Genomic DNA, 15,511 nt, shown 5'->3' with positions numbered 1-15,511 from the left:
GCCCTTTCCCATCTGCAAACACATTCCACAAACACATTCCACCGCATCCCACGTGGTGGCTCCGAAATAAATGAGAAGATCTTGGGAAGGTTGGCCACTATCAGGCGTCATCACAGAGCTGTGGGCTGCAGGAAATCTTTGGCAAATCCTAGCTGAAGCATATTAAGGCTCAGTTCAGATGGGACTGAGAATTGGTCCATGAACATGTTCTCAGATCATCTCCCCAGCTCCCTGTCTCACCCCCACTGTGATTTCCTTCCTCAAGTGGGAAACTGCTTTCACACACCCCGAATGTGCCTGGCATTGTGCAGGGGAATCCAACCAGTAATCAGGCAAGTTTCTTCGTCCTTTCTTGTGCTGGAATTCTTTGCATCTGTGCTTTAAACCTTGATGTGATATTTGTTTCCTTTCAACACTTGAAGATTCCTCCATTACGTCAGACTCAGTCTAATCTGAATCAACAGTCATCACTCTGACCGTTTCATGTGCTTTTTAAATGGCACTGAAGCCATGATGTGGCCCTCCCACACACATGCACACACACAACATGTTCGTATAATTTTGTCTAGCCCTTAATATGTGAATTCTTTAGAAATAACATTTTCCCCAAATCAGCACTATATGGTATGTAAGTGTATGCATGTCGCCTTGGTCATCACACCTCTGCTAAGCCCCTCTTGGGGAAGCCTCTCTAATCTAACTCTACAGATTAGAGTCAGTCAATCCAGTTCATTTTTGCCATCAAATCTCCCACAGTCAACAAACAGAACTCTAAGCAAACAAGGTAAGCCCCTCCCTGACTCTGGACTCCACAAGACATTCCTAAAACAACAGCGACTAACACAGAGACGCTCGGCAAAGAAGAGTGGTGGTGGACAGAGCTTCCTGCAATGCTGGAGATGTCCTCTATGTTCCTGGACCATTCGAGCCACCCGTCACATTTGTGTGCTAAATCACTTCAGTCGTGTCCGACTCTCTGCAACCGTAAGGACTGTAAGCCCTCCAGGCTCCTCTGTTCATGGGACTCTCCAGGCAAGGATACTGGAGTGGGTAGCCATGCCCTCCTCCCGGGGATCTTCCCAACCCAAGGACCAAACCCACATCTCTTGTGTCTCCTGCATTGGCAGGCAGGTTCTTTACCACTAGCACCACAAACATGAGGAACCTGAAATGCAGCGAGTGCAGTGGAGGGACTGAATCTTTCATTTCAGTTCAGTTTAATTAATTTTAACCTAAATAGTTACATGTACCTATACTCCACAGCAGAAGCCTACAGTGAGGATTTCTGTCATTTAAGTGCACACTGGGTTAACTCGCCCTCCAGGAGGGCACCCGAGGTGTGGAAACCCAGAGGCTGGAAGCATCTGAGACTTGGGGGAAACCCTCCCCCACTCCAGGAGGATTTGAAGAAGCTGCCACATTCTCCCCAGATAACATCTCAAAAGTGACAGAGCGCTTACTGAAGCTCATTCCAATGACAATTAAAGACACACACCACATCTCACTGGACTTTCTAGAGGACAAGCCACTTAGTCTAATCAGGCTAGATTGTTCTGTAATTATTTCCTTCCCTTTGGCTTTTGATTTTTTGGTTCTTTCAGTAGAACTTGGGGGAAAAAAAAAATGGAAATCCCCAAAATGGTACAAATAACACCAACACAATTCCTTAGTTTTGAAGTTTTCCCAACACTGTTCAACAATTCCTTGGCCACTCTGTTAATATGATTTTAAACAGATCACACCCCAGACATATTTTATGACAGCAGCACATGCAAGCAGAGCTGTCCCGCCCTTTTTTCCAACTTGGCAAGCTCCTCGGCAAAACCAAATAAATACATACTAGAAGAAGGCTGGTACAAACCCCAGCCAGTTGCAGCCATAATTAGTGGGCCAGAACTGGTCTTGTTGCTTAGATTTTTATTTCAAAACTCAAGAAGCCTGCACTACCCACCAAAATTGTAGCAATTCTTTTACAGTGATACAGTTCTACAATATAAAACCAAAGAACTCAGAGTCACTGAGAAGCAATGTTTTCAAAACCAGTTCTTTCAGCCCAGCTGTCCTTTCATGAAATTGCTATCGGACATGTAAAATCCAGACTTAATCAGCAACACTTCTCTGCAAAGCAAAGCCCCCTGGTTACTTTGCTTTGACACCTTCCAGGCATGGTATTCATAGGGTCCACCTGGCAGTCACCACAGGGTCCCCAAAGAAAGAAATATCTTAATGGCAACTTTCTTTACCAGGAACATATCACAGCGCATAAGGGGATCCCCATGGGGGACAGCAGAGTAAACCCAAAGCTTCACAGCCCAGCCCTTCTCCAGGTGGTAACCACAGGATGCTGCCGGTCCCCCTCCAGGTTCCCAGGGAATGGACCAGATAAACACCAAAAGGCCCCTGACATCAACGAATGTTTTAGAAGATGGTTATAAACCTTGGGTACAGATAACAGTTAGTAACCCACTCTCTCTTCCCTGACTACAATTTGGAAGTATATAATTACACCTCTCCCTGAGAAAAGAGTTAGCGTGCACAAATTTCCTATACCGAATCAGAGTGGCCAGGGCTCTGCAGATTGCGGGGGGGCGGCGGGGGGGGGGACCAAGCCTTTCACACCCAGTTCCCATTTCAATGATAATGATAACTTTCTACATCCTGGCCTCCCGTGGAATGCATTTTAAAGGAGTGCCACTTCTCCAGCTGCAACCTTGCTTTAGAAATCCCTCTTTAGGGGATTAATCTTCCCTACCTGTCAGACAGGCTGTTCCCCAGCCCCTGCATTTCTATCCCGTTGATCTCAGGAAAAGATTCCAAAGGCTACAGCGTGAAACCCAAATTCTTCGAGGCTTCAATGTCTCAAAGGTTAAACCGAGGGTAGAAAGACAAAACGTCCACAAGGAACAAGTAATTCACGACAAATCACACCATAACCGAGAGTGACACACACACACAATTACAGTGGTATTTTGACCAAACAACAAGAAAACGTTTTAACAATAAAAATAGAAATGGTATTTCACGTTGTCTTGTAAATCTGCAGATCGCTGTCACCCAAAACCCCTGGTCAATGTATCTTTTTAAACCCATGTTGCTTTTCTGAAGGCAAAAATGTTAAGTAGATTTCTTGTAAGTTGTCTAACCATGACTTGCTTTACTAATCAAGAGTTCAGCCTCGTTGGCTAGAGCCCCTCGGTCACCTATCGCCATTTTTATAAACAGTTCAGTACAGCAGCTCACATGGAATGCCACATAGTGGTGGTCATTGTCCAGATGGCATTTTTGTCAAGTAGACATGAGGGTTAAACTTGCTTTTGCTATTAAATACTGACAATTTTCAAATGTGTGCTTCTTCTTTTCTTGGTACACAGCCATAATAAGAAAAACATGTTGCCTTACTATAGAGTATATAAAAACTTTTCTTTTTCCACAGTCTTCTTTTTCAAGATGTTTTCATTTACTTCTTTTCAAATGGATCACTATCATTATTTATTACTGCCATCACTCCAGGGATATGGGCCAGAAGTCAACATTGCACTGTTAAAATCAGGGGTGAAGAGACCCCAAAACTCCCAGCCTGTCAAACCCAGGCAGAACACACAGTCCAAAATTAAGCATTTGTCTCCCTAAGGAACAGAACCTTCTATAAAAACATAGAACTTATAAATCCTTTCAGAATAACGTTTCCTTGTTTTTACATAGTAACGTATGTTTTGAGTATAAAATACACTCAGATTACAGGGATTCCTCTTTACAGCAGAAAAGATGCCAAATACTTGAATCTCCTGTAATCATAAAATTGTATTCATAGTTTGAATATGATCTTATTCTTTGCATTTCCACCTCACCTAACATTCAGAAGAAAGAGAATTATAAACAGCTTCCTTACTCCCTCCCCTATAGAAATTACTATTATTTCACTGGAGAAAGAAAATTACCTCCACACAGGGTTCAGAAATTAAGGAAAGTGATACTGGATTGCTTTGTTCCTCAGAGATTTCTTTAACTCTACTGGAAACTATGGCAATGTTTAAACTCCTCTGCCCAAAATGCGAGCAACTTTTCAGTCTTGCTGCAATCTTGATTTAAGGAACAGACCCATCACCTTTTCTCACATCACCCACTTTCAACTCCCCCCTGGCAAATGCAACTAAAACCGCTGGGCCACAGGTTTGCGCAGTAGGGTTTTGCAGAGCAATTAACCCCCACATGGCCACGAGGCAAACGCTGTTCAGTGGCACGTCGAGCCCCCGCGGTTAAACCCCTTCTTTCCCCTCCCGCAGCGCAGCAAATGCACACCTTGACTCGAAACGGGAGAGGGATTCTAGCGGGATAAAGGGTGCAGAAATCTAGAGGGATGCTGTTCAAAAGGCACAGACTAACTTAGGTCTGCTTTACTTACCTTTGTACCGTGCACCTTGAGCGGCTTACACTTTAAGGGACAGCGACAGAAACGCAAACCCCTTTCCCAAATCAAGTAACCAAGGATGTGTGCCGTAATTGGCTCTTGTATTAAACCCAAACGCCCCCCAGGAAAGGCTGCCGAGCATTCCTGAATCGTTGGATGGATCCCTGGAGCGCGCAGTTGGCAGCAGAAGACGACAACCACCGAGCCCCCTTCTTGTGCTTTTGTCTATTCTCACCTACCTGCAGAAATGCCAGTGGGAGGGGGCACAGTACATTGAGTGGGGGACACGGAGACCCACTTAGGTGTAAGGGGCAGCTCACACATTTCTGGGTCACGAGGTGAACCCCCTTAGCTTTCAAACCTAGAGGTTCCGCCGCCCTCCCTCGCCGCAGCAGGGTGCGGGAAACTGGCTGGCGGGGGGCGGGGTGGGGGCGGGCAGGCGGGTGCCGCGGGTATCGGGACAGCGTGGCACCCTAGGCCGATCCCCCTAGCTTCCACCGAACGTGATGGCACCTCTTGCTCGCCCCGGGGTCCACGCAGCCCAACAGCGTGCGACCCTCGAGGGGAATGCCACCCGGGAGCCTGGCCCACCCTCCAGCCAGCCCGAAAAAGGCTAGGTCTCCAGCAGCGGAAAGGCAGCCCGGGGACCCCGGACCCCAGGCAAGGAAACGCTGCTTTGGCCACTTCTCGGCGGTGGCGGAGGGGGTGAGGGGCCAACAAAAGGGAAGCCAAATTCCCTTCCAACCAAGGGGCGGGGATCGGGAGCCCCCTTCCCTGAGCCTCGTCCCACCGCGGCGCCGGCCCTGGGGAGATGTCGGCGCAGACCCGGGCGCCGCAGACCTGGAGCTCTGGAAAGAACCTCGGGGAGCAGGGCCGAGATAAGGTCCTGAGAACCTCGGACACGTCTGAGGACCCGGGCGCCGGCCGCATTCACACTCACGACCCTCGGAAACCCCCGGCTAGGGGCTCCTCGCGGGCGCCGGGGCCGCCCGCCCTAGCCTCTGGAAACACTTAGGCGTCCCAGGAGCGCGCCTTATTGAAAGCAGCCCCGGGCGGCGGGGCGCAGATGCGGAGCCGGGCTGAGGTGGGCACGGGAGGGGGGCCCCCGCCAGGCGCCCCTCGCCCAGGAGCACCGGCGCCGGCGCGGCGGCCGGAGCAGCAGCATCGCGAGGGAAGGGACGGGCGCGCGAGTGGCAAGCCCTCTGCCCGCGCTTGGTGCGCCCGGGCGGACGCGGGCTGGTGACTCCTACCTGAGGCCCTGGACACGCAGAGCAAGAGAGCGGCGACCGCCCAGACGGCCGGGACGCACAGCCACCGCAGCGCCGAACCCCGGGCCATGCCGCGGGCCGTAGGGGCCTGGGCGCGGGGATCCGGCGCCACCACCCCTGTCGGCCACGCGTCCGCTGCCCTTTCTCCTGGGCGCTTGGCAAGTTGGTCCCTTTCGAGGAACTCGCGGTCCTCTTCCTCTCTCGGCCCGGATGCGCCGCTCGGCTCGGGCCGGCCGGACGCGCGCGGGGGGCGGACCGCGGGCAAGCAGGGAGGCAGGGTCCCAGGCTCGCCCGCCCCGATGGGCAGAGCGAGAGGCCAGCTCTGGCGCCCCCTGCTGGACGGACACGCCCGTAGCGGGCGGGGCGCGCGGGCAGCGCGGGGCCAGAACCGGGGGGCAGCCGCTCCGTCCCCGGACTCGCCTCCCGCGCCCGCCCTCCGGCCTGCTCCTCGGAACTCTTGGACGCAAAGGTGGAGCCTTCGGGACGTCCAGCCAGACCTCGCGGGGACTGCCCTCGCCATAGAGACTCCTGGTGCAGTTGGCACCCACCTTTAGGGGCGGGACCCCCGGGAGCCTAACGGTAAATCTGTAACTCAGGACGACTCGGTGCCCCGCCAGCCTCCACCGGGCATATCAGAGAGACACCCAATCCCAGAAACCGGTGGCGCGGGAGGAAGAGAAACAAAACTTTCAGGGAAAAGGGCAGAGTCCCCGCCGGCGCCCTCCCGGCCTCTCCTCGCTACGCTGCGAGCAATGGGGACAACTGCGTGCCTCCAAAGTGCTCGGAAACTGCTGGGAGTGGAGCTGCATGGAGGGAATCCTCGGGAGCGCAATGCTATCTGAAGCCACCGTGGCTTCGGGTTTACTGTTAAAAGCAAATTGTGTAATTTTACCCATTAAACGCAGAACACTATTTGTTCTCTGCAGAGCCCCAGAAACATGCAGAAGTAATTTGCTTCACTTGTAAAAGACGTTTTGAACGCAATTCAAATAGCATATTTTCTTGCTTATTCTTGGTTTGCTTAACACATGCAAAGATCTGGAATTGGAAGGCCTGACCCTCCTGTTGGTAACTTAGGAATTTTCTTTGTTTTTGCTCTCTTGGAGAAAGGGACTCGGAACATCCAGGGACTCAGTTGTTTGCTTTGTGAGATTTATCTTTTAACTGATTATGGAGCAGTTTGTTTGGCGTTTTTGCTCAAACACCATTTCCTGCTAGTTGGGTGAATTCGAGAGAGTCCTGGCCTTGGGTGCCAGACCCAGAGACCCCTGAGCTTGTCCCCGCCTGGAATTGCCCCTCCACAGCCTCAGACATGGCAGGAAATAAAAGTCCTCCTCCTGTGGTCTCCTGACAACGTGGCTGAGCCGCCCCGCCTGTTACCCCTGTTCAAATTATTTAGGCCTCTGTCTCTGCTTAATCTGTTTGGGTGAACAGATTCCTAAAGCAGAAGAGGGATTGTGACTGAGACTGTTCAGGGACGGCCGGGGATCCAGGGCCGAATGGGAAATGGTAAAAGCATTATCCAGCTGCAGCGGCCCCCGCAGCTGCTCCTCTGGCCGCTGGTGCGGGTCTGAACCCGGGACTACTCTCCAAGGTGTTCTGTGAGCCCGGCCAGGTGTTTATCTTTGGCTTTTTCCTCCCTTTTCTTCCCCTGGGGTCCCTCAAGGATGTTTTAAGAGTAAATAAGCCTTTAAAAGTTGGTCTTGAAGTACTAGTTCCAGACTCCTCCATTCTGGTTTTGGCAAAAAAGACAGATGGGGTGGGGGTCGGGGGTGGGGGAGGGCAGGGGGGAGCCGGGGGCAGAGAAATCTCCTATGAGACTCGCCCTCAAAACCCAGTTAATCGGCAAAGCTTCGTCCTTTCTGTAGACATGCACTCCTTTTGCTTTCCACTCCGAATTTTTGAGGCTGTCCTTCCAGAACCATTCTCTGAGCAGCTCTGCCACTTGCTATACACGTACACTTCTTGGTGTGAACTTTGGGGAAATGCCCTAATTGTGCTTCACCTGTTGTCCGTGTGCAATTTTCACACGACTAGATTCCCCACAAACCTGACCCGAGAGTGTAGACAGCAACATGTATTTTTGCTGACAGTTTCTTGGGTGGGGTCACACATTATTTCTTAAAGCTTTTTAAAAATTATCTTTTCAGGTTTTCTCTTTCCCCAAATTATCCCTGGGGCTTCCCTGATGGTGCTAGTGGTAAAGAAGGCATCTGCCAATGCAGAAGACATGCTTAATGAAATGTGCATTCAATCCCTGGGTTAGGAAGATCCCCTGGAGGAGGGCATGGCAACCCACTCCAGTATTCTTGCTTGGAAAATCCCATGGACAGAGGAGCCTGGCAGGATATACAGTATTCCTACCTATAACTCTGATCTGCTGTACCCCCACATCTCCCTCACCCTCCTTTCTCCCCTTTCTACAGGTTCAGAACTAAGGGACAAATGCAATAAGTTTACACCTATACATGTGCTGTGCTGTGCCAAGTCACTTCAGTCATGTTCGACTGTCTGCAACCTCAGGGACCATGGCCCACGATGCTCCTCTGTCCATGGGATTCTCCAGGCAAGAACACTGGAGTGGGCTGCCATTTCGTGGACCTACTTATTCTCTCAAACCTCTGTTAGTTATCAATTGTCGTGTAACAAGTCACCTCCAAACCTAATAGCTTAAAACAGTAAACATTCATTATTTCACATAGTTTCTTTGGGTCAAAAACTCCGGAGAGGCTTAACTAGGCCCGGCTCAGGGTCTGCAGTGAGGCTGAAGTTAGTTGCCATCTGAAGGCTTCACTGGGGCAGGAAGGTCTTCACAAGGTGGCTTACACACATGCTAACCCTGCAGGTGGGCTCAGGGTATGGGCCAGAGGCCCCTGTTCCCTCACAGCAGGAACCTCTCCCACAGGGCTCCTTGGGCATCTTCACAACATGGCACCTGACTTCTCCCAGAGTGAGAGCCAAGTGGCAGCTATAGTGTCTTCTAGAACTCAGCCTTGGAAGTCACATGCAGTATCTTGTTGGTTTCGCAGACCAGACCTCTTTGTTGTAGGAGAAAGCTGGATGGGAGGCATGTATACCAGGAAGCTGATTATCACATCACGTACATTGAACACAACCATGCTGTCCCCAGAACAGGCAGTAGGCAAGAGGAAGAGGAAATGATTATGACAAGAGCCAGCAAGAATAACAGGAGGAAGCCAGGCACCCCTTGAAGACCGTCAACAGGGAGCCATGCAGCTATCCAGGGAAAATATTCCTGGTGCAGAGATGTACCTATATGAAGGTGTCACAACCTGGGGTTGGTGTCAGTCTGGGGTGTCTGAAGAACAGCCTATTGGCCATTTGTATACCTTCATTTTCAGAGAAAGAAATGGCAACCCACTCCAGTACTCTTGCCTGGAGAGTCCTACGGACAGAGGAGCCTGGTGGGCTGCAGTCCATGGGGTCGCTAAGAGTCGGACACGACTGAGTGACTTCACTTTCGTTTTTCACTTTTGTGCATTGGAGAAGGAAATGGCAACCCACTCCAGTGTTGTTGCCTAGAGAATCCCAGGGACGGGAGCTGGTGGGCTACCGTCTATAAGGTCTCACAGAGTCGGACATTACTGAAGCAACTTAGCAGCAGCCACAGCATACCTTCTTTTGTGAAATGTCTTTTTAAATCTTTTGCTCATCTTTTAATTTCTTATTTTTGAGTTTTAAGAGCTTTTTATATGTTCTGGATATAAGCCCATTTCAGGCAGATAAAAGACTTGGATATAGACAATATTTTCTCCCAGTCTCTGGTGCGTCTTTTAATGTTTTTTTTTTTCAGTGTTTTTTTTTCATAAGCAGCAGTTTCTCATTTTGATTAAACTCAATTTATCAGGTTTGTTTTTTTTTAATCTTTTGTGGGTAGTGTTTTCTGAGTCTCAGTACATACTACCTCCAACCAAAAAAAAAAATCAGTAAGAATCTGGAGTGTTTGAGCATACCAAACTTTACTGCCCTAATGTGGAAAGTTGATAACTACAGTTCACAGCCTTCTGCCCACTGGGCTTTTGTGGGGAGCATGTGCAAACTAGTACAGTGAGATTATCACTTATTCTTTTTTTTTTTCAGTTGGGAGACCCTCAGCTGAATTGTACCCTCCTCTGGCAACAGCAAGAGATACAAAAATCAAGTCCAAAACAAGATAAGGGACAGAACTTGTCAAACAAGACGGCTCCATTTCCGCACTCCACACTGAGTGCACACAAACAGCTCAACCGTGGTCAGCTGGGATTCCCAGACAGTGAAACCCAACGGATGGCTTTTTCTCTCTCTCACTCAGCCTCTCTGCAGCACTTTATCATGGGCTGCTCCTTTCTGAAAACACATTTACCCTTGGTTTTATGACACCAAGCTCTCCTGGTTTCACTGCTACTTCTTTAGGCTTTCCTCCTATTCCCCTTTTTCCCTGACCTCTCCATTGGGCAGGTATGCTGGACATGGTCCTAGGCTATACTTTCTTCTCAATCCACACTCCCAAATGAGAAATCTCTTCCAAGTTCATGGCTTCAGCTAACACCTATTCACCTGGAAACTCCTAAATGTACACATCCATGCTGAGCTAGTCCCCTGACCTCCAGACCTACGTTTTCAACTGTTTCCTTGGCGTCTCCACTTGGCTCTCTTAATGGCTGCTCAAACTTGAGTTACCCAAACTTGAACTCATGATCTGCACACCCCCCAACCCTTAACCCTTCCTCAAACCTAGTTTTTTCCCTAAATTCCCTCCTCCACCCAATGGTATCCTGTTGCTGTACAAGACAGAAACATAAGCGCCGTCCTTGACACCTTCCTACATCCACCTCATTGCCGTGTGCCGCTGGTTTTACCTCCTGAATGCCTCCAGCCCATTGTCCTCCATCCCCATTGTCCTCCATCCCCATTGTCCTCCGTCCCCATTGCCGTCAGTCCACTTCAGGACAGTTTCACCTTTGCCTAGATAAGAGCCTCCACACCAGTCTCCCCATTTCTTCCATCACCCAACTTCAATATGCTTTCCACACATTTATATGGAAAGATCTTTCAAGCTCAAGCCTAGCCAAGTTTCTGCTGAATATCTTGCTACTGCTCTTAAGTTAAAGACTGAAGCTTTTATGTTCCATGAACGATCTGACCCCACACAAATGCCCAGTCACATTCTGCACCATGCCATCTTTGCTCTCATTTTCCAGCCCTTCTGGTTTCTCATTTCCTCAAAAGCACAAAAAGTATCGGACTCCCTTCCACGTGGGGACTTTTCACGAGCTGTTCTTTCTGCTTGGAACATGCTCTCCCTGACTTCCTCCACTTTGGTAGCATTTACTCCTTCCACCAGCTGTCACTTCCTCAGGGATGCCCCTCTATCACCATCATCTCAGAATGGGTCAAGGTTCCATGTAGATGGAGTGCCTAGGACCCCACCTGGAGGCACATATCACAGTTGTAATCTCATCCCTATGATGCAAGCTGACATGATTAGGTCAATTTTCCCTACTGTTCTAAAGCTCCATAAGAAACAGGCTGATATATCTCCATCAGTGCCTGAGATGTGGTAACAACATACACGGGAGGGAGGAAAGGAAAGAAAAGAAGGAAGAAGCAAGGCAGAAAAATGCTGGTGTTGAACTCCATTTGGGAAAAATGCAATAATTTTTTTTTTTTCATTTACCAGCCTACTGCCTTTCTCTCTAATGTGCAGCAAATTTTTATAAAATAAAACAAATGCTAGCAGTTTCTTCATTTCATGCTTGCATGACTGAATAAGTCTTTATGGGCCTATCCTGAAATTACACATCCATCCTAAACTGCAGTGGTTTTGAAAAGAATATTTTATCTCAAACCCTTTATGTCTACACAGAGCTTAGGTAGGCTTTCTTGTTTCCAAAAATTCAGATTCAGGAATGATGAAACAAAGATTGCAGTTTCCACCACTAACTATAAGTTTTAGAAGTTCTAGGAGCTTCTTTCCTGGTGGTATCCAGTGGTAAAGAATTAACCTTTCAATGCAGGGGACTCAGGTTCAGTCTCTGACTGGGGAACTAGTCATGCCTTGGGGCAAGTAAGCCCTGGCACCTCAGTGAGAAGCCCACACATCACAATATAGAAGCCTCCTTGTGCCGCAACTAGAGAAAGTCCACATGCCACAAGGAAGAATCAGTGCAAATTTTTTTAAAAAGAAAAAAGAAAAAAAAAATTAAAGTAGAAAATAAATGTAAAAAAAAAGTTCTAAAGCTTGAACACATCATTTCAACAAAGAAACTTTATCTTCAATTTCCAATCGTTATGTCAAGAGATGGGGGCAGCAGAAGGAGACTAATAGGAAACAATCTCTTCCTTTTTAGTTCATCATTTCATACAAAGGTGACTCCCACCTGGCAGGTGGTCATCTCAAGGAGGCCCACCACTGGTTGAAGCTCACATCTTAATCTCCTTAATTGTGTTGAGAAGTATTTTCCTCCTCCAAGAACAAATGCATGGTTCTCTCCAACATCAATTCTTCAATGTTCCAAACAGGAACTTGGAATCCTATGATTTAACTCTATTCTAAAACTAGCTATGGTCAGTTAGCATCAAACCACATAGGTTAGGGGCCTGGACCCACTAGACACCCCCCACATCAGATGCCAGTCTCAGGTACTGGGTGTTCAAATTACCTACTCTTCTGCCCGACTTGGCTGCAAAGCTGGAGGGGTCCCACAACCCCCACCTCAGGTTTGATAATTGGCTAGAATAGCTCCCAGAACTCAAGAAAGCACTTTAATGAATATTTCCAGTTTATTATAAAGGATATAACCCAAAAACAGTCAAATGGAAGGGATGCGTAGGGCAGGGTATGGTGTAGCGGGGAGTGGCACTTCCATCTCCTCTCTGGGAGCACTGCCCTCCCAGAACCTCCATGTACTCACTCACTTGGAAGCTTTCCGGTCCTTTTCATCTAGAAGTCTTACATGAAACTTTCATTACAAAGACATGATTGACAAAATCATCAGCCACTGGTTACTGAACTCCACCTCCAGTCCCTCTTCCCTCTGCAGAGGTCAGGTTGGGATGCAGCTGGAGGCTGGGAGTGGGTGATTCTCTAATCATGACTTGATTAGTCTTACTGGTGACTAGCCCTTATCCCAAACCTCTCTAGGACCCCCTCCAAGAGTCACCTCATTAACATAAACTCCGGTAGGGTTGAAGTGAATCATTATAAATTAACAGAAGACTCTTCTGTCTCTCTGATTTCAAGGGTTCTAGGAGCTCTGTTGGAAAAGGCAATGGCACCCCACTCCAGTACTCTTGCCTGGAAAATCCCATGGACGGAGGAGCCTGGTAGGCTGCAGTCCACTGGGTTGCGAAGAGTCGGACACGAGTGAGCGACTTCACTTTCACTTTTCACTTTCATGCATTGGAGAAGGAAATGGCAACCCACTCCAGTGTTCTTGCCTGGAGAATCCCAGGGACGGGGGAGCCTGGTGGGCTGCCGTCTATGGGGTTGCACAGAGTCGGACACGACTGAAGTGACTTAGCAGCAGCAGCAGCAGGAGCTCTGTGCTAGGAACCAGGGATAAAGATGACACCACTATAAAGATTATACCATACATGTGGTTAGAATATTTTCCTAACAGGGCAATTAAAGATAACAGTTCATTCTTTTCTGAAAAGTCAATAAGACCAAGATGTATTTATATTATCATGGTCACAGCCATAGGATTATTGGATGATAGTACTATTATTGCTATGATTCTTGTTCAACAACATTCCATGTCTAAAATATCTTCCAAAATCCTTCTAAAAGTAACTTATTTTTCCGTAGTGAAAGCAAATGTGTTAATATAATCTCTATCCCTTATGGGTCAACAAGCACTAGTCTTATTGTGATTGTGATCAATCACTACACCTTAATCTTAGACTCTAGCCTCCAGAAGTATGAGATAATAAATTCTTGTTTGAACCACCCTGTCCTGGTGCTTTGTTATAGCAGCCCCAGAATGCTAATACAGTGTAATAAATGGATGCAACCCACAGGTAGCCCTTTCAAATTACATACTATTAATCACAAAATTATTAAAAATAACATGATTGCCTGATATAAAAGCATTTAAACTAGGGACTTCCCGGACTGTTCAGTTGTTGAGATGCCACACTTTCATTGCAGGGGACACAAGTTCAGACCCTGGTTGTAGAACTAGGATCCCGCATGTCATGCATTGTGACCAAAAACAAAAAAGCAAACCAAAAAAAAATGGTATCAAAACTACACAAAATGTACACACACACACACACTCACACACACACGTTCCCTTGTGTTAGAGGAAGACCACAGGGCCTTCTCCTTCAGGAGGGAGGGAGTGACTGCTGGGTCCAGTGATCATTACATCCGTGTGGTTACTCTTGTTTTCTCGGGGAGGGGCTGACTAGGTCATCCCAGAACTGGATCCACTCCAAGGGCTGTCATCAGAGTGAGATCCAGAGCTTCCAGGAAAGACTTGATCTCCCAGCTCTAGGAGAGTAGAGCGACAGCATGCAGCCCCTTGGAGGGAGCAATGTCTTCCTACTTAACAAACCCTGGTATGCTGATGCTTGATTTGATGAGTGCTCTGCTGCCCCTTCCACAAGGTGCCCCATGTCTGACAGAGATGCAAATGAAAGCACTCTGGTACTTCAGTGCTGAGAGACATGGTGGCTGTCTCCAGGATTAGGAAGTCCTCAAACATGAGCTGACGGGGTATTGTGGCCTAAACAGAGGCTGAGGGTCTTAATTCCCTCACAGTTCAGCAGGCCAGTGGCGGGATGTTGTACACAGTGTCTAGTCTCTCGTCATCCCAGAATGGTATGCGGCCATTCTCCTTTTTTTATGAAGACTTTGGAAGGGCATTAGTGATATCCACCTGAATATATGGCAGTGGAGCTCTTGCGGACATCAGAGTGGCCTTGACAAGGCAGATAAATACCTTGTCTGTCAGCTGGAGTTTATATCAACACCAGTAGTACCTGGCAACACTGGGAAGTTGAGGCACGGAATCATCCTAGGAGGGTAATTGAGAAAGAAGCAATGGGGAAACCCAGCAGACAGTCCTGCTGGTCTCTCCTAAAACAGGCAGTTAACAGAAAAGTCAATATAAATGGCCACTACACAAAGAAAAACAAATACATAACTTAACCAGTAATCAGAGAAACTTGAAGTAAAATCCCACTTTTGATCTGGCAATCACTTTAGGGGAAAATGATATTCCTGATCATTGTTGTTGTTCAGTCATGAAGTCATGTTTGACTCTTTGCAACCCCATGGACTGCAGCACACCAGATTTCCTTGTTCTTCACCATCTCCCGGAGTTTGCTCAAACTCATGCCCATTGAGTCAATGATGCTATGTAACCATCTCATCCTCTGCCATCCCCTTCTCCTTTTGCCTTCAATCTTTCCCAGCATCAGTGCCTTTTTCAATGTGTTGACTCTTGGCATCAGGTGGCCAAAGTATAGGAGCTTCAGCTTCCACAGTCCTTCCAGTGAATATTCAGGGTTGATTTCCTTTAGGATTGACTGGTTTGATCTCCTTGCTATCCAAGGGACTCTCGAGAGTCTTCAGCACCACAATTTGAAAGCACCAGTTCTTCGGTGTTCAGCCTTCTTTATAGTATAACTCTCACATCCATACATAACTATGGGAAAAACAGTGTCTTTGACTATACAGGTCTTTGTCAACAAAGTGATGTCTCTGCTTTGTAATATGCTGTCTAGCTTTGTCATAACTGTCCTTCCAAGGAGCAACCATCTTTTAATTTCATGGCAACAGTCATTGTCCACAGTGATCTTGGAGCCCAAGAAAATAAAATATGTC

The 15,511-nt window shown here is 47.9% G+C and overlaps 1 protein-coding gene across 2 annotated transcripts in view; it reads right to left on the bottom strand.

Annotated features, from left to right (window-relative positions):
* Positions 1-6,520, bottom strand: part of ROR2 (receptor tyrosine kinase like orphan receptor 2) — a 236,213-nt gene extending 229,693 nt beyond the window's left edge. The window contains exon 1 of one of the 2 annotated variants that reach the window (XR_003512358.1): positions 5,659-6,520. Coding sequence is in view for 1 of the 2 variants with exons in the window: in XM_027550351.1 (XP_027406152.1) it covers positions 5,659-6,196 (538 nt within the window). In the remaining variant the exon portion in view is untranslated. The remainder of the gene's footprint in view (positions 1-5,658) is intronic. The other variant, XM_027550351.1, reaches the window with a different exon arrangement.
* Positions 6,521-15,511: the final 8,991 nt, after the last annotated feature.

Source organism: Bos indicus x Bos taurus, chromosome 8, assembly GCF_003369695.1.
Source record: "Bos indicus x Bos taurus breed Angus x Brahman F1 hybrid chromosome 8, Bos_hybrid_MaternalHap_v2.0, whole genome shotgun sequence".
NCBI lineage: Eukaryota > Metazoa > Chordata > Mammalia > Artiodactyla > Bovidae > Bos > Bos indicus x Bos taurus.
This window is presented reverse-complemented; position numbering and strand designations above follow the sequence as displayed.